The sequence below is a fragment of the Suricata suricatta genome, chromosome 8, assembly GCF_006229205.1.
Source record: "Suricata suricatta isolate VVHF042 chromosome 8, meerkat_22Aug2017_6uvM2_HiC, whole genome shotgun sequence".
NCBI lineage: Eukaryota > Metazoa > Chordata > Mammalia > Carnivora > Herpestidae > Suricata > Suricata suricatta.
In genome coordinates, this window is record NC_043707.1 from 23,230,791 (window position 1) to 23,258,583 (window position 27,793).

Consider the following 27,793-nt stretch of genomic DNA (forward strand, 5'->3'; position numbering starts at 1 on the left):
TAGAGCTGCTCACAGAACTCAGGAAACCAGTTTACTTATTCTTTACTGCAAAGGTTATTAAAGGATACAAATGAACACCCAGATGAAGAGATACAGAGGGTGAGGTCTAGAAGGGTCTTGAACACAGGAGCTTCTCTTCCTGTGGAATTTGAGGTTCTTCACCTTCCAGGTAGATGGATGCATTCACCAACTTGGAAGCTCTCTGAACCTGTCCTTTTGGGCTTTTATGGAGATTTAATGACATAGGTGCTATTGATTAAATTATTGGCTATCAGACTCCAGCCTCTCTCCCCTTTTAGGAGATTGAGGGGTGAGATTGAAAGTTCCAACCCTCAGATCACATGTTTGGTTCCCCTAGCAACTAGCCCCCATCCTTAGTTTACCTCGGGGCTTTCCAACTTTCACTTCATTAACAGAAGGTAAGACACTGGTATCCCTCCGGTTACTCAAGAAAATCTAAGGGTTTTAGGAACTTTTTGGCAGAAATGGGAGGTAAAGTACAAACCTATATTTCTTATTATAAATCACAGCATCACACGTGTCTTGTATACTCGTATAACTATTCCATGAACATATTGCATAGCTTTTAATGTATTTATCTGTTACAATTCTAGTATTTCTGCTAATTTTGGCTGATTATGTTCCTTCATTTTGTGTTGTATTTTCCTGCTTCTTTGCATGCCTGATAATATTTGATTTGATGCCAGATATGGATATTACTTTGTTGGGTGCTGGGTATTTTTGTATTTCTGTAAATACTCTTTAGGTTTATTTTGGGATGCTATTAAATTATTTGGGCAGTTTGATCTTTGTATTTTAGTTTTCTGATGCGTTAAGTCTGAAGCAGTACTTAGTCTAGGATTCTCAGTCTTTTTTTTTTTTAATGTTTATTTTTGAGAGAGAGAGACGCAGTATGAGCGGGGGAGGGTCAGAGAGAGAGGGAGACACAGAATCAGAAACAGGCTTCAGGCTCTGAGCTTTCAGCACAGAGCCCGAGGCGGGGCTTGAACCCATGAACCATGAGATCATGACCTGAGCTGAAGTCGGCCGCTTAATGGACTGAGCCACCCAGGTGCCCCTATTCTCCAGTCTTGAGTCAAAGACCTTCCTGAATACTCTACCAATACATGATGAAAGAGGAGTTTTCCATACCATGTGGTGGGGCCAGCTACTATTCCCAGCCCGGTGGGAGTCCTAGACACAGTTCCTTGTTATTATTTCAGGAAATTCTTTCTCCTTAGCAGAGCTCCAAATTCTCTGTGTGCACCTTTCTCCTCTTTGATTCTCTGCCCTTCAGACTAACCACACAGGTTTTCTCTGACTTGAAACTCCATTTCCTTAATTTGGGGAATCCACCAAACTCCACCTGGGTTTCTCTTGTACCACAGCCTGTAAACCTCTCAAGGTGAGAGCTGGGCAATCAGAGGGCTTACCTAATTTGTTCTCCATTTCTCAGGGATCCTTGCTATTTAGTTCTGATGCCCAACATTTTGACCTGTTTTGTCATGTTTTGTGTGGGGTTTTTTTATTGTTTCAAATAATGTTTCCCACTGAATTACTTTAAATTTTTCTTTTTTTTCCTTTTTAACATTATTCATTATTGAGAGAGAGAGAGTGCGAGTGAGGGAGGAGCAGAGAGAGAGGGGGACACAGAATCTGAAGCAGGCTCTAGGCTCTGAGTTGTCAGCACAGAGCTCGGTGTGGGCTTGAACCCACGAACTGTGAGATCATGACCTGAGCGAAAGTTGGACGCTTAACTGATTGAGCCACCCAGGTGTGCCCCCACTGGATAATTTTAAAGCATCTTACTTATTGACATTTTAGTATGATCCTTTAAAAGAGAAGAGCTCTTCATTTTAATCTTAAGTCTTTTATATAGCCTAGAATGACCTGTAGTCACCACTGTATCTTTGACTTCATGAAATATTTAATATGTTCATGTGCTAACTAGCTCTATTTCCCAGTCTATCAGTTTTGTCCTATAACAATTATTTGATAGATAGTGGCCACCTTTACATTGGGAGTAGCTGTTAACAATCTGTTTTCTCCTTTTTCTCCTTCTTTATGTTTTCCTGGATCCAGAGGCATATAATACCTCGATTTTTTTTTAACTAGAAAAATCTCTGTGGGACTCATTCTGAATTAAGTGTTTGTCATTTTTATACATAATAAAACACATTTGATACATCTATTTTCCCCTAATACATATATTGTCAGATTGAGTTCATGTCCTGGCTTTACCACTTTCTAACTGTGGGACTTTGAGTCAGACCTCTTTATGCTTCAGTTTCTTCATCGAAAATGGTGATAATTTTGGTGCTTACCTCAAATGGTTGTTGTGAGATTTTTAATGAATTAACATATATAGAAATCTTAGGATGTTAGGCATATAATAATTGCTATATAAAAGTACATTAGCTATTGTTATTCTTACCACAACCACTTACTCCATAAGTTACTAGTAGTATACATGCGGGGAGAGAATCACTTAACCTTTCTTAGATTACATATGTTGAAAGGAACAGGTGACTGTGTAGTCTTGTTATGCTGAGTCCTTCCTGGGCTCTGGAATACTGGTATCCCTGTCCCCTCATTGCCGCTTGTCCTGCTGACATGTGCTGCTGCACTCCACTGCCAGATGAGTCATGATCTCCTCTCTTTATCTCCACCATGGTTCAGGAGGGGTTCACCCTGCTGCACCGGCCCCCATCTTGACTCCTACTGACCCTAAGAGGTCTGGCTATCCCTATTCTGTAAGCCCTGGTCTAGGCATTAAAACTTATAGCCCTCAGCTATAGAATTTCTTTGCCTCCTCTAGGGCAAACCTTTCTTACAGTATTTTTGTAGTTACTAAAATTCTGCTAAGAACACTCAGCTTCCTGGGGCACCTGGGTGGCTTAGTTGGTTGAGTGTCTGACTCTTATTTTACTTTATCATTTTTTTTTTGAGAGAGAGTGTCTGCACACATAAGCAGGGGGTGGATATCGTAAACAGGCTCGACGCCCAGCACAGAGCCCTATGTGGGGCTTGATTTCATGACCCTGAGATCATGACCGGAGTTGAAATTAAGAGCGAAACGCTTAAACTGACAGAGCACCCCAAATGCCCTACCTCTGCCACTTTCTTTAAGGCATAATGGCAGGTGTGATACAGGGAAAGAGTTACCAGCTTTCTGACAAGGAAACACAGGTTGGAAGATATTTTTAAAAACTATTATCTTATTAAATAAATTAAAAGGAAAAACTCCTGGGGTAGAGGTGGGGTTGCCAATTTAGATAGAGAACAAGGAAGTTTTCTCTGAGGCAGTAACATCTGAACCCTTTATTTTTATTTAAAAAATATTTTAATGTTTTATTTATTTTTGAGAGAGAGACAACGTGAGTAGGGGAGGGTCAGAGAGAGAGGGAGACACAAAATCCGAAGCAGGCTCCATCCAGGCTCTGAGCTGTCAGCACAGAGCCTGACACAGGGCTTGAACCCACGAACCGTGAGATCGTGACTTGAGCCAAAGCCGGACACTCTACTGACTGAGCCACCCAGGCACCCTTATCTGAACCCTTCCCAGGCTTTTTTCTAGTATTGACAAAACTAGCATCAAGAATACTTGTGAATAGATGCAAAAGGTAGGTTCCTTCATGCCCCCTTCTTCCTCTTTTGCAGGTAGTATATTCTGTTTTCTACAGTACTCTCTCCTGTCCCAACTGCCCAGTTTTATGGCTAGGTCTTTGTAATACATTTATGTTTACTTATGTTTGTCAGTATACTGTCTTAGGTCTCAGAAGCCAAAAAAAACATAAGGCAATTTTTCTTCAAGCCAAACTGTATCAGAACTACCTATAACACTTATTAAAATTGCAGCTCTCTGGACTCTGCTCCAGTACCATAATTATTAATAATTTCACATGGAACTTGATATTACTGAATTATTACTTGAGTGGAAACACTTTGTCTTAGTTATCCCGATAGCAACACCACAATATAAACTCTAAACAAATGTTTGATAAATTGAGATATTGGGGAACTGGGGCTGATGCATTTTAAAGTGGCTTAAAAGTTTTATGTTGAGATGATGTTAGCAAAAGTGGCAGAGTCAAGAAATCTGAAATTTATATTTTTTTAATGTTTATTTCTGAGAGAGAGAGACAGAGCGTGAGCAGGGGAGGAGCAGAGAGAGAGAGACCTAGAATCCAAAGCAGGCTCCAGGCTCTGAGCTGTCAGCACAGAGCCCAGTGTAGGGCTCAAACTCATGAATCGTGAGATCATGACCCGAGCCAAAGTTAGATGCTAAGACTGAGCTACCCAGGCACACCAAGAAATCTGAAATTTAGCTCTTTCATTAAAAGCAACAGAAAAGGGGCGCCTGGGTGGCTCAGTCATTTAAGCATCCAACTCTCGGTTTCAGCTCAGGTCATGATCTCATGGTTTGCGAGTCTGCGCCCTGCGTTCAAGCCCCATACCAGGCTCTGCGCTGACAGTGCGGAGTCTGCTTGGGATTCTCTGTTTCCCTTTCTCTCTGCCCCTCCTCCACTCGCGCTGTCTCTGTCTCTCTCAAAATAAATAAAGTTAGGGGGAAAATGCAACAGAAAAACTGACAAAAACTGTTAGAATCCACTTTTCAGAACTCTGGTAATTTAACTAAAAGTTTGCAACAATTTTGGGAAAACTTATTCAAGAAAAATAGTTGAAATTCAGTAAGAAGAGTGAGCTTTGTGGCATTTCAATATACCCTACTCTCATTCCTCGTTGTTCAGATCAGTGGAGCCTAAACCACAGCCTGTGTTCATTCTCAGTGCTTGAGAAAACAGACCTGATTCTCAAAGAATTGTAATTATTTGTTTTGCGTTAGTTAGAGGCTCCCTAGAAGACCGACTCAAAACTCTTGTCTTTATTTCTCCTGACTCACAGCTGGCTAAGTGTTAAAGCTGCTGGGAGAAGGAAGGTCAGCATTTGTCCAAAACCCCTACAAGCAAATGATTTTACTACTGCTGCTTGGCACAGTGGAAAACAGGCAGGGCAAACAATAGACCAAAAACCTCGCTTTAGATGTCCATGGGGCTTTGAAAACTCCAGCATGTCCCTGGGTATATAGAAAGCCACGCACTTGGGCAGAACTGAGCGCGTGCCTAGAGAAGACCTGAGAGGGCCCTAAGCTCTCACCTCTGGCTGATGTTGGAGGTTGTGGCACCAGGAAGTGAAGGCTAAGTCAGAGTGAACTGACTGTTTAAGGTGTACCCCCAAACCTGGAGTCCCTCTGCAATGAATGGGAGATTTTTGGTTCCATGGGTTTAAAGAACACTGTCCAAACTGACAGAACAGAGGTCAGTGACTGTACACAGCAAAGAGTATAGACTTTACCTTTACAAAATTGGTTTTGAAGAGTCTCTAAACAATTACCATAAACAGCAATGATGAGAAATTCTGGGAGAGAATCTGATCTACAGAATTGCTACAGTATAGTATTTAATTTATGTCCAACAAAAATTTTTGAGGCATGCAAATAAGGGAAAATTATCAATAGAAACTACTCAGAGGAGACCTGGATATTGCACTTTAGACAAAGACTTTAAATCAGCTATTTTAAATAGTTCCTTAAGGAATTAAATCATGTCTGCTGAACTAAAGGAAAGTGTGAGGGAGTGTAATGTCACCAAGGTGGCAGACTAGGAGATCCCAGCCCTCATTTGCACACAAAAATAATGATAAAGTCAAGTATCACAGATGAGGATAATTCTGGGGAAATGCTGGGCTACAGTTAGGGGGCTGCAGTGAAGCAGAGAAGTGCAGAGACTGGAGATGACTGCATACATGGGATAGGAAGCGTTCTGCCTGCATTGTTCTGTCCTTCAGGTCAGCAAGGTGTTGCAAGGAATTCCCTTGGCCACGAATTCCCCTCATTGTGGGAGAGGAAGAGGAAAGGAACTCAGCAACTATAGTTACTGCTGCAGAGGACTCCTGTGTTCTTTGCTCATGTAGACCCCAGCAGCTAGAGCTTTCTGGTGCCAGAGCTGCTGCATCCCCGGGAACTGGAGCTGCCAAGTACTTCCCCTTCTACTCACGAGTTAGAGCTGCTCCTCTCAGTTCCTAGCTCCAATGCCCCCTATGATGGCAAACCTGAGCATAGCTTCCAGCACACACTGGTACCAGTGAACACATGTCCCTGTGTTCAAAGGATTATGAGCCCACCTTAGCTGTTCAAGTGCATCCATGCAACTAGGTGCTTACCATAGCTAAACACACAGAACTGTGGGACGAACTGGCATACCCCCACATCTGGTCTTGGAGCTGCTGTACACCTCACCTAGCTGATGACCTCACATCTCCTCATAAAGGACATCGTTCCCTAGCTAGGCCATGAAGTTTAGAAGGGGTGACTGCTTCTTCAGATGCAAAGACAGTAATGCAACAGGGAACATGAAATCACCAGAGAACACAATTACTCTTTAGTCACTGGCTCCAAATAAATGGAGATCTATGAATTGCCAAAGAATTGAAAATAATTGTTCTTAAGAAACTGATGAGCTACAAGAGAATATAGATAGCTCAACAAAATCAGGGTAGCAGTACATGAACAAAACAAGAAGTTTAACAGAAATAGCAATCACTAAAAGGAAGAGTCCAACAAATTCTGGAGCTGAAGAATATAATGTGTGAAATAATAGGACAAGAGATCTTTAACATCAGATTCAATTATGCAGAAGAAAAACTAAGTGAACTCAAAGACATATTTGAAATTACCCAGAAAAGGGAGAATAAAGAATGAAGAAGCCGATGGGACTCATGGGAGACCATACTAAAATAAAATGTATATGCATTGTGGAGGTCCCAGAAGGAGAAGAAAGAGAGAAAGGGACAGAGCGTATTTAAAGAAATAACAGCTGAAAATTTCCCAAATCATGAGAAGGAAATTGATATCCAGATTCATGAAGCTCAGAAGCACTGCATCAGGATCAACCCAAAAAAAACTACACTGAGGCATATTATAATCAAAGAATCAAAATCAAGGACATTGTATACCTTAAACTTACATAATGTTATATTTCAATTAAAAAGCAAAAGCAAAAAAGATTAAAGGAGAAAGAGAACTTTGGAAGCATCGGGAGAAAAGTAGCTCATCACTTATAAGGCACCCCCATAAGAATATCAGTGGATTTCTCAGCAGAAACTTACCTTGCCAGGAAAGGGTGAGATGATATATTCCAAATTCTGAAAGAAAAAACTGCCAACCAGGAATGCAGTGTCAGGCAAAATTAACCCTTTAAAATGAAAGAGAGATAAGTTTTTCCCAGACAAAAACTAAGGGAGTTTATCACCATTAGACCTACCTTACAAGAAATGCTAAAGGGAGTTCTTTCAATTGAAATGAAAACAAGCTAGACAGCCATATGAAAGCATAAATCTCATGGTATAGGTAAATGTAGAGTCAAATACAGCATCAATGTGATACTGTAATGGTGATATATAAATTACTTTTAATCCTAATATAAAAGTTAAAAGACAGAAGGGGTGCCTGGGTGGCTCAGTCGGTTAAGCCTCCGACTTCGGCTCAGGTCAGATCTCACATTCGTGGGTTCAAGCCCCGCATCGGGCTCTGTGCTGACAGCTAGCTCAGAGCCTGGAGTCTGTTTCCGGTTCCGTGTCTCCTTCTCTCTCTGCCCCTCCCACTCTCATGCTCTATCTCTCTCTGTATCAAAAAAAAAAATTTTTTTTTTAAAGTTAAAAGACAGAAACATTAAGAATAATTATAGTCATGGGGCACCTGGGTGGCTCAGTCAATTAAGCATCGGACTTTGGCTCAGGTCACAATCTCATGGTTTATAGGTTCAAGCCCCATGTTGGGCTCTGTGCTGACAACTCAGAGCCTGGAGCCTGCTTCAGATTCTGTGTGTGTGTGTGTCTCTCTCTCTGCTCCTCCCCTGCTCATGCTCTGTGTCTCTCAAAAGTAAATAAATGTAAAAAGAATTTTTTAAAAATTGTAGTCACAAAAGCTTGTGCTCAGGTCATGATCTTGTGGTTCATGAGTTCAAGCCCTGCGTTGGGCTGTCTGCTGTCAACACAGAGCCTGCTTTGGATCCTCTGTTCCTCTCTCAAAATTAAATAAGCATTTTAAAATATTTTTTTTAATGATGCATACTCTGACTATAAAAAAAACAAAGTATGTGTGAAAGGGAGTATGAAGTTTTTGTATATGACTAGATTTAAGTTGTGGTCAACCTAAATCAGAAAATTGTAGCTACAAGGTAATTTTATGGAATCCTTGTAATCACAAGAAAAAAACCTGTCATAGATACCTAGAAGATAAAGAGAAAAAAAACCTCAAAGGAAACCATTACATAAAACCATCAAATAACAAAAGAAGACAGCAAGAGATAAAAAGGGGAACAAAACAATAGCAGAACAGCAAGAAATAGCCAAAAGTTCTCACCTATCAAGAATTATAAATGGGGGCACCTGAATGGCTCACTCAGTTGGCCTGCAAGGGATTCTTAATAAGAGTAACATCTTCCTTTTCATTAGAAACATGGATTCCTGGGGTGCCTGGGTGGCTCAGTTGGTTAAGCATCCAGCTTTGGCTCAGGTCATGATCTCACTGTTTGCAAGTTTGAGTTCCACATCAGGCTCTGTGCTGACAGCTCAGAGCCTGGAGTGTGCTTCACATTCTGTGTCTCCCTCTCTCTCTGCCCTTCCCCTGCTCATGCTCTGGCTCTCTCTCAGAAACAAACATAAAAAAATTATTTTTTAGAAAAAATAAAGCAAAGTGTGAGAACAGTGTCTCACCAAATAGAGAATACGGATAAAGAGATGGAACTAAAATAAACCAGATAAGAATTCTGGAGTTGACAATAAATAAGATGAAAAATTGACTCATTTAGCCCAAGAGGTTTGAACTAGAAGAAAGAAACTTGCAAACTTATAGATGCATTAATTGCTACTATCCAATCAGAGGAACAGAAAAAAAATATGTATACACACACACACACATACACATAGAACCTGTGGGACACCATCAAATGTTTTAACATACACATGATGGGAATCCTACAAAGAGAAGAGATACCAAATGAGCAGAAAAGATATTTGAAAAAAATAATGGCTAAATTTTAATAAAAACACGGATCTATGCATCCAAGAAGTTCAATGAACTCCCAAGTAAGACAAAACCAAAGAGATCCACACATAGACACATCATAATCAAACTTCAGAAGACAAAGAAAATCTTTAAAGCAGCAAGAGAAAAGGACTCATGACCTACAAGGGATCTCAATAAGAGTAACAGCTTCCTTTTCATTAGCATCCATGGATTCCTGGGTGGCTTAGTCAGTTAAGCGTCCAACTTTGGCTAAGGTCATGATCTCATGCATTGGGCTCTCTGTTGTCAGTGCAGAGCAGATCCTCTGTCCCCCCCTCTCTCTCTCTGCTCCTCCCCTCCCCCCTTCCCCCACCCCCACCAAATAAACATTAAATAAAAGAAGAAACCATGGATTCCAGGATGCATGAGATGCATATTCACAGTGCTGGAAGGCAGAACTCAACTAAGAATTCTTTACCTGTCAAAACTGCCCTTCAGAAATGAAGAAGAGAGACAATCTTTGCACGTAAACAGCAAGAGAATTTGCAGTTCATCTGCCTACAACAAATTCTAAGGGGAATCCTTCAGGATGAAATGAAAGAACACTGGATGTGAATCTATTATAAAGTTTTAAAAACATGGGTGAAGTCCCATCGGTTGACTTAGCACTTGCCAAGATGCTCCTTAGAAAAAAGTCTTTCAAAGATCACTTGCTTCAAGACAGAAAAGATAAAGCCACACTTCTCTCTACTTTTCAGGAGTCCTGCTGTCTTCCTTCATTCAGCATATAATTTTTGAATAGATTAATGAGGTGAGATCTTTTCACCATTCTAATTCTGCATAAAAAAATAAGTGAATAAAAATGTGGTCTTACTATTATTAGTCAATAGGAAATGCAAATTAAAACCATAGTGAGATACCCCTACATATCCACCAGAATAGTTAGTATTAAATGGATGGAAAATGCATAGTGTTGGCAAGGATATGAAGCAACTGGAATTCTTAATGTTGGTGGGAGTATAAACCAGTGTAACCACTTGAGAAAACTGTTTGCTATAGCAAATATGCTGTTGCAGGGTTGTTGTTTTTTATCTCAGTCCAGGATTTGTTGTCTTACACTTTGAAGAATGAAGAGGTCAACACAGAACAAAATCAGCAGGCAAAGTTTATTAGAGTATAAGATCAGAAAGTAAGAATAGTATGAAAGCTCTCTTTATAGAGAGGGGGCATTTGAAAGTGAGTGCCCACAACTGTAGGCAAGGGGCTTTGTTTTCTAGGGCTTTCTCAGCCCCATTCCTTCCCCGTCATTCCTTCTCAGGTTCTACCCTTATTGGCTTGATAACTCTAGTCCTGGGTTGTCCGTTCCTGACTGGCTGGATTCCATTGTGTGAGGATCGGACTGTGGTCCTACCGTCTCTCATATAACTTATGTTTTATAGTTTGCTTGTTTTAGTTAGGTATTTTGTTTGCCAAATTCCTGAGGGGAACCTGAGGGAGAGTAGTGATGTCTGTTCCATTTTTAAGAGGAACCTTATGGCTGAGGGAGTTTGCTCCTGGGTCAGATGCTCCCAGCATTGTTTTAAAATCTGTGTTTTTCCCCACTCAGGGACCTTAGGGTCCTAATCTTTCCCTCTCTGCCTATTTTATCCTATATTCCCTATCACAGTGCCTGACTACCCTCTGACCCATCAAATCCCCTCCTGGGCGTATATGAAACAGAAGTTAATAGATGTAAAAAAAAAAATTACACTATAAAACTTACATAAAAATACTTATGGCAGCACTATTAATAACTATTATAACTATTTCAAAAGCTAGAAGCAAAACCAAATGCTTATCAACAGGGGAACAGATGATGTGGTATCGTCATGCATTGAGCTACTGACTATGCGAGATTCACATGTTGAATCTCACACATATGCTTTGCAAAAAAAGCCAGACACAAAGAGTGTATAATTTGAGTTTCCATTTATATAAATTTCAAAAACAGGTAAAATTGATCTATGAATAATTAGAATACCGTTTATCTTATGGGTACTGACTGAGATGACACACAAAGGAGCCAGTTTAGTGGCTGAGAATGTTCTGGATGGTGCTTCCATGAGTATATACGTAAGAATTTTAATTAAATGCTGAAAAAAAGTTGCCGTTGTTGAAGTTCTGTTGGTACTTTATATTTTGTGAGGTAGTTTAAGATCTTCAAATATATTATCATTATTACTCTGTCAGTGTTGTTCAAATCAGGGATAAATAAAGCTGTATAATTAAATCATTGTGGAAGGAAATTCAACCACAGTTTCATTATTTATTACTACTAAAAGTCTTTTTCTTCTGGCCTTAATTAAAGTATAACATTAAAATAATGTACCTTTGAGGTGAAAACATAAATCTAGGTTTAATAATGAATCTGATGATTACCCTATTTGATTTTAGGTAGTATTTAAATATTTGGTCACATATGCTATTCTTGAAATCCAGAATGGGCTAGGGCAATTATTACCAACATTTAACTAGCTTGATTCTGTTATTTCATGCTGGAGGAGCACAGTAGAATGAACAAATAAGTGAACTTTTGAGAAATAAAGTACCAGTGTTTTCACAACTACTTGTAGGCTGTAAAAAAAGAAATAAAATCTGTTCCTTATAAAGAATGCTAGTCTGGCCAAACACCAAGATGTTGTTGCATAGGGAAAATAAAACAACCAGAGATAAAACCACAACAGAGCTGCTTTTCTCCCAGAATGTTCAAGGACCTAAAGAATAAGGACTGAGACATGACCAGACACAAGGGAGAGGAAGGGGAAGGAGGGGAGGAGAGAGATTCTATTTTTTTTTTTCTTGACCTTTTGGTAATTATTATTCTAAACCTAGAAATGCTGATTTCATCTGAAGAATCAGAAACAGATTTGTCCAGTTTACTCATTTATTCAACAAATATTTATTGACCTTCTGTTATTTTCCTTAGCACATTGTAAGCACTTGAGACACAAATTCCTGCCCTTATGGAACACACATCGAGGGTGGGGAGTGGGGTAGGAATGCATATACACGTTATACATGTCGCAGTGAGCCTATGTTAGGTAGCTACCTTTCTTGTTTAGCCATAGTTTAGCCTTCCAACTGAACATACCCATGGAACCTCCAGTTTAATGCTGCTGTTTAGGCTTCATTACCCTTTCTAATGAGACCTTCCTTTGTACTTAAATAATAGCTTTTTGCGTATGAATCAGTTGATTTATCTTGATAAGTGGTAAAGAACAGAGTTAGAATTAGACCCAAATCCTGTGGGAATTTAGGACATTGGTATCATACACAAAGCAGTACAGTAGCCCCCACCCTTGCCTACAGTTTTGCTTTCCAATTTTAGTTATCCATTGTCACCCACAGCCTAGATGCAGATAATCCTTTTGGCACATTATCAGAAGGTCAGTAGTAGCCTGATGCTGTGTCACAATGCCTGTATCATTCACCTCACTTTCTCATCACCTAGGCTTTTTATCATCTTCACATCATTGCAAGAAGGGTGAATACAGTACAATCTGATATTTTGATAGAGAGACCACAGTTACATAACTTTTATATATATATTATAATTATTCTATTCTATTTTCAGTTATTGTTAATTTGTTATTGTGCCTAATTGATAAATCAAACTTTATCATAGGTAAAATAACATAGTGTGTGTGTGTGTATGTATGTATGTGTGTGTATATATATTCAGTACTTATCTGTGTGTAGTTGTCTTTTTGTGATTTTAGCAGTCATTAATCCTTGGTGCCTAGATTCATCAGTTTGTTTGACCTTACAAAATTTTGATATTATAATTCTGATTTCTTTTCTACATATTATTTGAAAAAAATTTTATAAGGAGGTACATTCATGTGTTTACTATTTGGTTACCCAGGTTTATGGTCCACATAGGAAAAAGGCATGATAAATACTTGATTCTTAATGTTTATTTGGTAGTTTTCAAGATGAGTTGATTCCTTTTCATATATTTCCAAGAGACTAACTTCAGATTTCAGTCTATTGCAATTATTATTTTTGTTCAAATTGTCTCATCTCTGGCCCACTAGAAGCTTCTTCAGATTGGCTCCTGCGGACTTTTGCCCTGACCATGGGAGTGTCTCATAATTTCCTTGCTATCTGGTATGAGTAGATATTACAGGCTTAGCTCAGATCAGGAATGAGTCATTTCTTTAACATGCCCTAGTTTCTTTTAGCTGAAAATAATTATTTTACTACTTCTGTCTGGTCAGGGTCTCCCAGTCCTTTGTCAGTGCCCCCTAACTATTTTGTTTGTCTGAAACTCATTTTCTAGTACAGGGGTTGGAAACCATGGCTTGCCACCTGTTTCTATATGGCTTGTGAGCTAGGAATGGTTTTTACAAAATTTTAGAGGGTTGTAAAATTAAAAAAGGAGGATGTTCAACAGAGACTGTGCCTTGATAGCCTCAGATATTTACCATCTAGTCTTTTACAGAAAAAAATGTGTTTAATTGCACTGTAGCAGAGTTTTCAGAAAGTGTCCATAGAAACAATAACCCTGAGTTCTTAACTTTGGTAAGAGCTATTCTAGGTCAGTTGTCCATGAAAGTCAGTTTTTCTAGATCTGAAGTTTTTGGCTCAGTTTTCTTCCATGTGCATGTTTAAAAGACCACTGGCAAAAAGTTTTCATGTTGGAAAGTCTAATAATCTAATTTTGATCCATATTCTTTATTATTTTATTTTTCTGCTATAAGTCACATGCTTATTTTGCCTACATGCTTGGTGGATTGTTTTCCTTTGAAGTCCCACTGGATTACATCTTTATGTCGTAAAGCAAATTTTATTTTTAAAGCAAATATTTATTCTTGGGCAGATCATATACTGTCACTATATACCTGGAAAAAAATATGTAAATGCTTTCTTTGGAGGAGCTTGGGAAGATGATGGAGTAAGAGGAACGTGAGCTCACTCTGTCCCACATTTTGAACTAGATACCCTCCACATCCAAGGTAACAAACTGGAGACTGATCTGTAGACTGGCAAAACAAACTCTACGACTAAATGTAGAGAAGAAGCTGCAGCTGAAAGGTTAGGAAGGTCAGAAAAGCAGAGGGAGGCTCCCCGCAGGAGGGTAAGAGCTATGTGCATGGAGAGGGCAGAGAAATGGGCCCTTGCACCAGGGAGCTCACATGGGAAAGACAAATCCCTAAAATGTTTGGCTTTAAAACCAGAGGGACTGAATTTCATGTGTTTATGAAACCAGTGGTACTTGGAGCTTGGAGTTTTAAAAGTCTGCTGAATCAGCACAGGGTGAGCCAGGAGTGTGAGCAATAGCTCAGTTGCTGCCCTTAAAGAAACAGCAGCTTGCATGGAGAGGAAACATAAAAATGGCAGTTTACACAGCGTGAGGGGCAAACAGGAGACAAATCTGTTCATACTGATTTCAGAGCATGTCGGAGGACTTTACTGAAAATGAGGGAGCTGGCAGGCACCATTTTCCTCCCTTGTCCTCTAGGATAAACACAGAGCCACCAGTAAGAGGCACTTCTACCTAACCTACTAGCAGTGTGCCATGCCCAAGAGTTTTCCTGAGTGCTTGCCCACTCCAAGCTTGATAACCTCGGCCCTGGGTTCAGGGAAAATACTGTTCGCCAAAGGCCCACACCAAAACATGTTGTAATTAAATTCACAAAGTATAGTGCTAAAAAAGTCTTAAAAGCAGCAGCAAGACAAAAGTCATTAACTTACAAGGGAAAACCCATAAAGCTAACAGGAGAGTTTTCAGTAGAAACTTTGCAAGCCAGAGGGAATGGCATGATATATTCAAAGTGTGAAATGGAAAAAATCCGCAGCCAAGAATACGTTATCCAGCAAAGCTATCATACAGAATAGAAAGGAGATAAAGAGTTTCCCAGACAGACAAAAGCTGAAGGAGTTCATGATCACTAAACCAGCTTTGCAAGAAATATTAAAAGGAACTCTTTGAGTGGAAAGAAGAGAACAAAAGTGGCAGTACAGAGATAGGAAACACAAAAGCAGTAAAAATGAGTATTTCTGTAGAAAATAAGTCAAGGAATTCATGAAAAAAGGATATAAAATATAATAATATACCTAAAATATGGGGAGGGAGGAGAAAAGAATAGGTTCAAACTTAAATGACCATCAACTTAATAATAGATTGCTACATGCAGAAGAGACTATATAGAAACCGAATGTAGCCATGTATCAAAAACCACGAACAAATATGCAAAGAATAAAGAGAAATAAACCCAAATATATCACTAAAGAAAATTGGCAAACATGAAAGAATGAAAGACATGAAAGGATCAGAGACAATCTCCAGAAACAACCATGAAACAAGTAATAAAATGACAATAAATACATATATATCAGTAATTGCTTTGAATGTAAATGAACTAAACACCTTAATCAAAAGGCACAGAGTGACAGAATGGATAAGAAAAAAAGACCCATCTGTATGCTGTCTATAAGAGACCAATTTTATACTAAGACACCTGCAGATTGAAAGTGAATGGATGGAGAAGCACCTAGCATGCAAACGGATGCCAAAAGAAAGCCAGAGTAGCAATACTATATCAAAGTAGACTTTAAAACAAAGATTGTAACAAGAGACAACAAAGGACACTATATAATAATAAAGAGGACAGTCCAGTGAGACAATATGGCAATTACAAATATGTATGCACTGAACGTAGGAGAACCCAAATACATAAAATAGTTAACAACAGACATAAACTAATTAATGATAATACAGTTATAGTAACACACCACTCACATCAATGACAGTTCATCTAAATATGAAACAATGAAGCAGTGGTTCTGAATGACACACGGGAGCACATGGATCTAACAGGTATGTTCAGAACATTTTATCCTGAAACAGCAGAATACACATTCTTTTCAAGTGCACATGCAACATTCTCCAGAATAGATCACATGTTAGTTCACAAAACCACAACAAATTAAAGAAGAAAAAAATCATACCATGCATGATTTCTGACCATGAAATTAGAAGTCATGAAACTAGAAGTCAACCATGAGAAAAAATCTGGAAAGACCACAAATATGTGGAAGTTAAATAACATGCTACTGAACAATGAATGAGTCAAGTAGAAAATCAAAGAAATTAAAAAGTACATGGAAACAAATGAAAATGAAAACACAGTGGTCCAAAGTCTCTGGTATGCAGCAAGGGGCTCTATGAGGGAAATTTATAATAATACAGGGCTACCTCAACAAGCAAGAAAAATCTCAAACAACCTAACCTTGCACCTAAAGGAGTAGAAAAAGAACAAGAAACAAATCTAAAACCAGCAGAAGGAAGGAAATAACAAAGATTAGAGCAGAAATAAATTATATAGAAAATTATATAGAAAAGTGGGATTTACTCCTGGACTGCAAAGGTGGCTCAAAAACCACAAATCAATCCATGTGATACACCACTTAATAAAGAATAAGAACCATATCCTTTCAGTAGACACAGAAAAAGCATTTGACAAGATACAACATACATTCATAATAATTAAAAAAAAACCTCAACAAAGTAGGTTTTAGAGCGAATATACCACAGCATAATAAAGGCCATGTATGAAAAACCCATAGCTAGTATCCTCAATGGGGCAGAACTGAGAGCTTTCCCTCTGCGGTCAGGAACAAGACAGGAACGTCCACTCTCAACCACTATTATTTAACATAGTACTGGGAGTCCTAACCTCAGCAGTCAGATAACAAAAAGAAACAAAAGGCATCCAAATTGGTTAAAAAGAAGTTAATCTTTCCCTATTTGCAGACGAAATCATACATAGGAAACCTGAAAGACTCCAGCAAAAAACTGCTAGAACTAATAAATAAATTCAGTAAGGTCCCAGGATATAAAATTATTTTATTTATTTATTTTTTAATTTTGTTAATGTTTGTTTATTTTTTGAAAGAGAGACAGAGACAGAGCAGGGGGGAGAGTAAGAGAGAGAGGGAGACACAGAATCCGAAGCAGGCTCCATCCAGGCTCTGAGCTGTCAGCACAGAGCCCAACGCAGGGCCCAAACTCATGAATTGCAAGATCATGACCTAAGCTGAAGTCGGATACCCAACCAACTGAACCACCCAGGTGCCCCTAGGATATAAAATTGTTTTAAAATGAAAAACATTTAAATCTTTTAGGGCATTATTCTATTTCACTTTTAACTTCTTTTAAGAGTACCTGTTGTATTTATTAACTCTTGCCTGCCTTCAAGCTTAGTCTTCATTTATGAAATGATTTTTTTCATTTCTAATTTTTTCCTGAGTTCTAGCACTTCATTTCTGAGTTATTATAATTATGATTTATGTTGTTCTTCCATGTCTTGTATCATTGTCTTAATGTCTTTTAGCTTGTTTTAAAATAGTAAGTTATAGGGGCACCTGGGTGGCTCAGTTGTTGAGCATCCTACTTTCCGCTCAGGTCATGGTTCACGGTTATGTGATTTTGAGCCCCACATCAGGCTTGCTGCTGTCAGTGCAGAGCCCACTTTGGATCCTCTCTCCCCTTCTCTCTGCTCCTTCCCCACGTGTGTGCTCTCTCTCAAAAAAAAGAAACAAAATGGTAAGTTATAATTCTAGTATGTTTTGTGGGTGGGTTTTTTTTTTTTGGCTGTTTTTCATATCCATAGGAATGTTACTCTCATTCTATTTTTTTCTTATAATAACTTTGTACGAGATTTGATCTTAACTTTTTTTTTTGTCCATTTGTACATGAAAATAGTTTTCTTGAACTTTTTGAAGGAGGAATAGTTCAAGATATCTTTATAAATTTCACAGATCTCCTTCTGTTTTCTCTGTAAGGTTTTAAATAGTATGGTGGCTTACTTTTTGATATTTCCTGGCTCTCTGCCCTAGTCTCAAGCATGTTCTCAATCTTCTCATTCCTTTGTCTCTGACCCTAGTCTGACTCTACTCTAAACTTTCTTTTTAGTGTAGTGCCCTGTCCTGGAAAGGAGCTTTGGCTGGTTGGTTTCAAGAGTTCATGTTTCCCAGTCTTCTCTGACTCCTTTCAGAACTTACCTTTATACTCACCTTTAGGTCTGGGGGACATCCCTCCCAGTTTCAACTATGTTCTCAAATAGCTCTGGTGTAATTTTCAAGGTACAGTTGATCTTTGAGTAACGTGGCTTTGAAATGTGCAGGTCCACTAATACATGGACTTTTTCAATAAATATATTGGAAAAATTTTTGGAGATTTGTGACAATTTAAAAAAATTCTCAAACGAACCATGTGGCCTAGAGATATTGAAAAGAGAAAAACAAAAAGTAGAAGTAAGGTGTGTCGTGTGCATAAGATATATGGAGGTACTAGTCTTTTATCATCTACTGTCATGAAATACATACAAATCTATTATAGAAAGTTAAGTTTTACCAAGAATTATGCACACAACTTAGAGACTGTACATATTTTCATTTTTTGATGGCTATATTAGAAATATGTATAACACATAACAGTGTTTTGTACCATCTACAATGCTATTGACTAAACTTACAGTACCATAAGTAGTGCATTTTTTCCAACTTGTGATTTTTAAAATAACTGTTTTCGCTAGCTTACTTTATCACTTTACAGTATAAAATACATATAACATACAAAATATGTGTTAATTGACTTTTTATGTTATCAGTAACTCTTCCTGGCAACAGACTATTAGTAGTTAAGTCTAGGGGAAGTCCAAAGTTATACAAAGGGGATGCCTGGCTGGCTCAGTTGGTAGAGCATGTGACTCTTCATCTCAGGGATCATGAGTTCAAGTCCCACATTGGGCATAGAAATTACTTAACAAAAGAAAAGAATTATAAAAGGATTTTCAAGTGTGTAAGGGTCAGCAACCCTAAATACCATGGTGTTCAAGGGTCAACCATGTAAATGTCTTTCTGATATTCTGTTGCTACCTTCTCCTTCCTCCCCCTCATTTCATGTAGGTATTACAGTTATGTTATTGTTTACAGCCACGTGTATTTTGGGGTCTGTCGGGCAACTTAGTCACCTAATTTTATTTTAAATGTTTTTCATGATGTTTTGGCTTTGCTGTCTGGTTTCTTTGTTTTCATGGATGATTTGACAAGTTTAAAAAACCTATTCTTGTGGTTTCTCAGATTCCCTCTCATTTTCAGGCCTTAGACTTGGAATACCTGGGGAGGCGTTGCAGGATTTTGAGCAGAGGAGTGACACGATCTAACTCTCTCTGGTATATGTACTGAAGAAAGACCACAGGAATGTAAAGGAAGAAGGAGGGAAACTATTAGAATATTGTAGAAATCCAGGCTAGAGATAATGTTGGCTTGGACCAGGGGAGTAGCCGTGGAGTTAATGAGAAATGACCATATTTGAATATATTTTTGAGGTATAAATTGATAAGATTTCAGACGGATTAGATGTGGAGTTTGAGAGAAAGAAGGTAGTCAAAAGATAGTTCCGGTTTTATTTTATGCTGCACAGCCAGAAGAAAGGAGTGGTTTTCAGATACAATTGGGAGGGCCATGGATATAGTATTTGGTGATAAAATCAGGAGTCAGGTTTGAATTGTGTTGAGCTTTAGATAGTTATTAGACTTCTGCATGGATTTTTGCAATCCCACTATTCCATGGGCTAAAAAAGAAAGACATTGTTTATTATGGAAAATTGGAAAGTAAAAGAAAAGTTAGGTAAGAATATAAAAATCACCATCATATCACTGTCATTGTGAGCATTTTGGTAGGATTCTATGAGAATATATAACACATTACAAAATTGAATTTCTGTGTGTACACAGTTTTTAAGGTTTATTTTGAGAGAGAGAACAGGGGAAGGGGAGAGAGGGGGAGAGACAATCCTAAGCAGGGTCTGCACTTTCAGTGCAGAGCCCAACGTAGGGCTCAGTCCTACAGACCGGTGAGATCATGACCTGAGCTGAGATCGAGAGTTGTCTGTTAATTGACTGAGCTGAGCAGGTGCCCCTAAATCCACTTTCATAAAACATAACCTAAGCATTTGCTAAGAGTGAAGTAGTCTTTGAAAACATAACTTTTAATGGTATTTCGTCTTTTGTTTTAGTCTAATAAGTATAACAGTATGGATTATGTACTCTTACCCATTCCTTTTTGGCTGGCCATTCCAGCCATGATGCTTCCTTTAGTCCAGAGAATTTGGTTTCCTGTAGTAGTTGCTGTGTATCATAATTCAGACCTGTGGTTTGGCAGCCTGCCTTGTTCAAGCAAGATACGTGCTTTTAAAATGAGTGTCTTAGAAGATTATATTCACCTCAGTCATTCCAAGATTTTGGCATTGTCCCTGAGGGCAGGTGGCTCCACCATGAACACTGCAGAGGGAGGGGAGCCTGGGTGCCTAGGACTGTGGCAGAGCCTGCTGATTCACACAAATCTGGCCTTGCAGTGCCTTGCCCAAGCTGTGGGTGCTGAGAAATTCCAGTCTAGCAGACACTCTGTTTTAAGGTCCCATTGACACTAGTGGATATGGGAATGGTAACTAATTTATCCCCTGGGACAATCAGGCCTAAGTGTTGGTTAGTTTCTAGAAAGACTAAAGGAGTGAGGGAGATTTGATGAGCTGCACGCAGCCTGCAGATTATTTTCTAGAAAAGAAAATCAGACTTTCTGAATGAAGCTCATTTCTCTCTTAATAACTGTATCCTTTTGAACAGAGATCAACAAACTTTTTCTGTAAAGGACCAGGTATTTTTGGCCTGACAGGCCATACAGTTTCTGTTGTACTATTCAGCTCTGACTCCGAGCAAAAGCAGCCAGACACTGTGCAGAAACAAGTGGATGTGGCTATGTTGCAGTAGAACTTTATTTACAAAATAGGCAGCAGAGCAGATTTGGGCCAGTTTGCCAATCTCTGCTCTTGAAGAATGTTTTTTAAAACTGAGTGTTATCTGTCCTTCTCTGCCTGACTTATTTTGCTTAGCATGACACCCTCGAGGTCCATCCACGTTGCTACAAATGGCCAGATTTCATTCTTCCTCATTGCCATGTAGTACTCCATTGTATATATATATACCACATCTTCTTGATCCATTCATCAGGTGATGGCATATGTTTGCACTCATAGGTCTATCAGGAGAAACCTAACAGAGGACCATAGGGAGGGGAAGGGGGAAAGAGAGTTGGGGAGAGCGAGGGACACAAATCATGAGAAACTATTGAATACTGAAAACGAACAGAGGGCTGAAGGGGGAAGGGGAGGGGGGAAGGGGATGATAGTCATGGAGGCGGGGCACTTGTGGGGAAAAGCACTGGGTGTTATATGGAAACCAATTTGACAATAAGCTATTATAAATTTAAGAAAATAAAAATGAGTGTTAGTGGTCATCCTCAGTCTGAGGATCAGTTTTCTTAGATCACAAAGCTAGATCACACAGGCCCAACTTCCAAATCTGCATTTGCCCACCGCACCTTGCTGCCTCATACAGAAAGGCAAACGAAACAACTACAGCCCTTTGGAAGAGAGGAAAGGTGAGCCTGAGAGCTGATTTGGAACTAAGAAGCCATTCTGAGCATTTAATTGTAGACAGTTGGTGTGGCTCACCCCAGGCAGTGACCTCCTGGAGGATTCGGACCATACCCACCGTCTCATTTTTTATTTTAATTTCTATTTCATTCTATTTTTTTTTTTATCTTGTAGCTCAGCAAATACCCTTTTGAACCTGGTAAGTGCAAAGTAAATGCTTTTTTATTTCTTTTCTCCCTCTCACCTTCCCCACCCAAGCAGCTTCAATACATTCTTGGCTCTCCACTTTCTAAGTGCACCAGGTCTCTCGTGTGTGTGTAAAAGTTGATGGGGTCCTTCTGTGAGGAAGCACAGCACCTGAGACTCCCCCACACAAATTCTACACGCCCTTACGACGCAGTCTCAGATTACAATTGACAGTTGTTTTCTATGAAGAGCCGAATGCTAAATACGTTATGTTTGCGGAACAAGATGGACTTTACCTCAGCTACTCAACTCTGCCATTGAAGCGTGGCCATAGATAACGTGGAAACAAATGAGCGGAGCTGTATTCCAATAAAACTATGACATTGGAATTTCACATGATTTTCATGTGTTACAAAATATTCTTTTGAGATTTTAAAAACCATTTAAATTTGTAAAAACCATTCTTTGCTTGAAGGCCAGACAAAAACAGTCAGTGGAATTGAATTTGGCCTGTGACCCATAGATTGCTAACCCTTGCCTTAATAGCTTGGCAACTTGCCCTGATTCATGTCCCACCCTAGGAGAAGAATGGCTTTTTTTGTGTTATCTGGAATCACTTGCGTAGTTCTTAGCTTTTGTCATTATATTTATTATGCTGCATATTAGTCATATGTATTTGTTTCAGTCTCATAAGTATTAGACTCGGAGCTTCTTGAGAGGAGTGCTGTGTCCTAATCAGTCATTTTTGCATCCTTAGTATCCAACACTTGACCTGACACATAGTGGGTATTCAGAAAATGTTTAGTTTGAATTTAATCATCATAAATAAAAAACGTCATTACTACTGTCTTAAAGAGAAACATCTGATTGGTAGGCTGTAGGCCTTCCCAAGTCCATAATAACTACATTTGCTGCTAGTGGATCTTTTGACCCAGTGGCTACATAACAAAAACCTTTCCAGATTGTTTCATTTTAGAGTTCTGTATCGCTTTCAGACAAGAGATGGTTAGGACTTTAAATTATTAATTTGATCATAATGATAAATAATACTTTTCATGTTTCTTATGAACAGTGCTATAATCTTGATGAAAAACGATAATAGCAATTGTTTATTGAGCATATACTACATTCTAGTCTCTTAGTCAACTCTAGTTTTTCTTTAGGCTTTGTAACTTTCTGATTACTATCAATTTACCTCTTTTTCTGGGTCCATACTCGTGAAACAAAACAAAGCAACAACATCATGATGCTCTCCTTCCATACTGCCTACTGTAATGAATGATAACACTATCTACTCTGCCCTTCACATCTAATCTGGATTCATCTAGACGCCATCCTCTCTTCCCCATATATAATTGGCCACTAAGTCTTATCAATATTTTTTTAATCGGTCAAGTTTTTCTTCTACTTCTAGCACTTTCTTTAGTTGAATTAATACTTTCTCAAGTTTTCCAATATATAGTTGAACATCTTCACTAGTTTTTCTGACCTTGATTCTTACCTCAATCTACCTTACCCATAATTATCAGCATTAAATGCTTAGCGTGAATAGCTTATCATGTCAGTCCCATGATTAAAACTCTTCTATCATTTCTCATCATTTTCAAGATAACACCAACTTCCCAGTCATGACATACAAGAACCTATGTGTGACTCCAGGGCTTAACACACATATGTTTCAGAACTCAGAAATATGTGGATCTCAGTACAGTCATTTAAGATACATAACACATATTATATAATACCCTCTGCTTGCTCTGTGTCAGCACTGTATAATCATACACCTTAATATTTCTTCATCAAAGAGTTAGGTTGTTTATAGCAACTAGAATAATGACTATAAATAAATTCCTGTCATTTCAGGTCATGTTTTGCTGCCAAATGCAGGAAAGAAAATGTTTCGTTTTTAGAGCTTTTTAGATCTCAGAATTTGAGATAGGGGATCATGGCCCTGCAGATACCCAGTGGTCGGCGAGAGCTGACTTGCCCTGGCCATCAAGAGCCCAGTTTGCACATCTCTTCTCAACTCTGCAGTTGGTGAGGCATGTTGGTAGTTTGGAATCAGCCATGGTAGGTGCAGTATTTATAACATGGACATCAGTAAATGTAACAGATCATGGCTTTTCCCCTCCCTGGAGATCAGGTTGTTAAACATTACCAGCAAAGCACTATATATACCTAATGTATATAGTATATCTTTATATTTTTAGCATTGTGGCAAACCAATGCTCACGCTATGCAGTAAAGAACAAAAGAGTAAAGTTTTCAGGGAGGCATAGACTGTGAAAATTAAGAAGATCAATAAGAGAAACTGGGAAAAATTGGAGCTTTGGAATTAGAGCTTCAAATCCTAACTCCATTTTTTCCAGGCTGTATGACCCTGGATAAATCATTTACTTTATCTGGATTTCAGTTTACACATTTGAAAAATGGGGACTGATACCTTTCTCATAAGGTTGTTTGAAGAATCTATAATTAGATATCACATGTAAAGGCTAACATAGAATGAATAGATAATGTTCTTTGTTTACTATAAGCCTTATTTTTCTGGCGATGTTTATTTTTGCAGACATGACTCCCATTCTCTAACATTCCTAATGCTCCCACAGAAAATATCATGCAGTTTAGCACTTGTATGTTTTCTGGTTAGTTCATCTTGTGTCAGTTGATCTCTGCATAAAAATGATCCTTGACTTTTCTTGAGCATATCTGTCTAAATTAAATTTATAGGGCTGTTTTCCCCCCATGAAATGCTTTTAGTCATTCACTTAATAAACATTAATTGAGCATCTATTACATGTTAATATGCTAGGTGCTAGTGATAATGAGATTAACAAGATATAGACCCTCCTTATGTCTCAGTGGAATGATAGATACTTGGGCAAGGAAGCCAACTATTTAAATGCAGCTAAATTAGGCAGTTTTGTAATGATCTGGGGGAGATGTGATGGTGATAGGAACTGAGGTAGTGGCAGTAGGAATGAAGGAGAGGTGTCTTACTCAAAGATAAAGACTATAGAACTGGGTACCTTGGGAGTGGTCTTGCTTTCTTTCTCCCTGCCCCATCTGAGATCTCTGCCTTTGCCTTATGGATAGGCGGCGGTGTGTCACAATGATCCGATCTTGAGCAGAAGATGATGGGTCCAGTTTTTAGACCATCTTAATTTCGAGGTGTGTGTAGGGTGTACGGGTAGGGGGACCATATAACTTATCATGCAAAGTTGAACATTTATGAGAGTGAGTAGGATGTGCCCTTAATATTGAAGATGGGGCAATAGGTATAAACTGGACCTGTCCTGGAAAACCCAAGGGTGTCCAGAAAAGATCATTAAATATCAAGCCCTATACAGGGGGAAAGTATAGAGAAAAAAGAGGAGCGGGTTAAGTGGAGTCCTGGAGAAATTTTGAGAGAGGGAGAAAATGTGGTCATTGAGGCAGGAAGGGAATCTGGAGCTGGTGGTCTCACAGAATCCCAGGGATTAATCATTTTATTTTCTCTTGTCTGTTGTTTAGGACTAGAGCCCCTTTGAGGGATTCATCATCATATAGTGATTATCTTCAGTGAGAGGTCATGTACATGTTAAAAAGGGTTTTTTCCTTTTATTAGGATACTAATTTGAATGACTTATTATGTATCATAAAACTCTTTTAAGCACTTTTGTTTTGTAGTCATTTGGCCAAAATCTGCTAATTCAGATCCATTTTAAATCTAGGTGTTATTTTATGTTTATTTAATTTATATTTATTTATTTTATCCTAAGTTTATGAGTTATTTAGTCAAATATGGTAAGTATAACCACTACAAGCATAAAGTAAATCTCTAGGTCCAGAGATAGAACAAATTTATTCTGAAATATTGACAATCATAAACAGCACTTCTATTCCTTCCTTAGAAAAAAGGGGTCTTCAGGAAGTCAATAGAAAAACAGAACAGGGGTACCTGGGTTGTTCAGTCAATTAAGCGTCTGACTCTTGATTTCAGCTCAGGTCATGATCTCACAATTTCGTGAGCTTGAGCCCTGCTTCGGGCTCTGTGCTGACTGCAGGAGCCTGCTTGGGATTCTCCCTCTCTCCCTCTTCCTCTGCCCCTCCCCTGTGCTTGCTTGCTCTCTCTCTCTCAAAATAAATGAACTAAAAAAGAAAAAGGAAAAAAATAAAAATAAAACAAATGAATATTTTGCATTCTTAGTGGATTATGTTGGCTATTTCCCCCCTAATATTTTATTATGAAAAATTTCAAACATACAAAGAATTGAAAGAGGTACACCTACTAGCTATAATTAATATATTGCTATATTTGCTTTATCACATATCTGTCTATCCATCTGTTTGTCCCTCTAGTCATTCATCAATCCATATTATTTATTTGTTTAATTTTGATGCCTTTCAATCAGTTCATTGGCTGTTTTTCTAAGCAATATGGGCTTTTTCTTTTTGGATGTTGTAATTTGTGCAGATGTTTTCAGCTGACTATTTTTCCTGTTTCTAGAAATATGAAGTTATCCATGATAGCTATCAAACTTAGAACATTTTTTTAAAAGTCTGGTAAATAATGTTAAGCCTAATCAGTGTCCTCTTTTTTATTAGCTTTATAATCAGATACTTATCAAAAAGAATTTCCATTGGTCTTTTATGTTATTTTTTGGTATTCTAAATAAATACTTCTACTGTATTGTTTTCAGGGTGGAGAGATCTACAGACCAAGTCATCAAGCCAGTCAATGTGGGAGCGCTATCAAAATGGGTTGGGAAGATCCCCCCAGATGTTTTACAAGACATGGCGGTGATTGCACCCATGCTTGCCAAACTTGGATACGACCCATATGCCAATCCACCTAACTATGGAAAACCCGATCCCAAGATCCTTGAAAACACTAGAAGGGTAAGTGAGATTTTTAAAGTGAATTGAGAAAACTGGATATGGAATTAGGGTCCTGAGAAGTTTTTTTTCTCATTTTGCTTCTTATTTTTTATGATCAGAAATTTTAAGTTCGAAAAATTCTATTTGTAGAATGCTTTATCATGAGAACTCTTCCACTGCATTTTAAGGGTAACTGTGGCTCTTCCCAGGAATTCTGGGGACAGTTCTTTAATCTCTTCTGCGCAGTTTCTAGGAATGATGCTGATTGTTGGGGAGATTTATTCTCATAGCCGATTACTGCAAATTTGCTGGAAATACCACCATTATTAGTGCCCTCACTTCTAGGGGTTTTTTTCCCCTTTGAACCCAATAGCTTACTTTACTTTCAAACCTTTGTTTAAAGGAGGCATGATTTCTTGAAACTTGAAAATGGAACACTGACTACATCAGAATTATTAATAAAGAGGTGTAATAAACTACCCTGTGATTGAAAGTTGTATTAAAGTGTAATTGCAGCTTTTTCTCTTAATAAATTATGCTCCTGTCTTTATAAAATATTGTTTCAGACAAGCTGGAAACTCAGCTAATATGAATATATACCTTTCCAAATGTAATTTATTTCAAATCAGACCTTAATGTATTCTTTTTTATTGTGGTAAAATATACATAAAATTAAATTTACCATTTTGACAGTTTATAGGTATATAGTTCGGTGGTATTAAGTATTGTTACTTAAGTTACGAGGTATACATTGTGTGGGTACTGCCACCGCCACCCAGATGGAAAAAGTTCTGGAAGTTCAGCTTCCCAAACTGAAACTACATGGTCATCACCCATTCCCCCTCCTTCCAGCCCCTGGCAACCACAATTCTACGCTCTGTCTCTACATGCATTCTGTGTGAAACTGCAGTTCAAACAACACAACTATGTTAGTGTAAGTTCACTGATAGGCTCTTTGATTTCAAGGTGAAAATTCCCTGCTTTCTCGGTATTCTTTTGCTTGTGCCAGTGACCTTCTTTCTCTGCAACCTTATATTGTTTCTTTATTCTGTTCTTTTGATACCTTTAATTGACAAACACATTCACATTTCATGAGGTTAATTTCCATGCAGATTTTTTTCTCTTAGGTATTTTATACTTGATTTTCCTTTTTTAGTTTGTAGTGGCTATATAGGAAGAGCTATCTTTCTTTTATGTTA

At 38.4% G+C, this 27,793-nt stretch overlaps 1 protein-coding gene across 1 annotated transcript in view; it reads left to right on the plus strand.

Moving 5' to 3' along the window:
- The window catches only part of TPST1 (tyrosylprotein sulfotransferase 1), a 103,358-nt gene extending 76,716 nt beyond the window's left edge, over positions 1-26,642 (plus strand). Inside the window, exon 3 of the mRNA XM_029945717.1 lies at positions 26,417-26,642. Coding sequence (XP_029801577.1) covers positions 26,417-26,642 — 226 coding nt within the window. The remainder of the gene's footprint in view (positions 1-26,416) is intronic.
- The last annotated feature ends 1,151 nt before the right edge of the window (positions 26,643-27,793 follow it).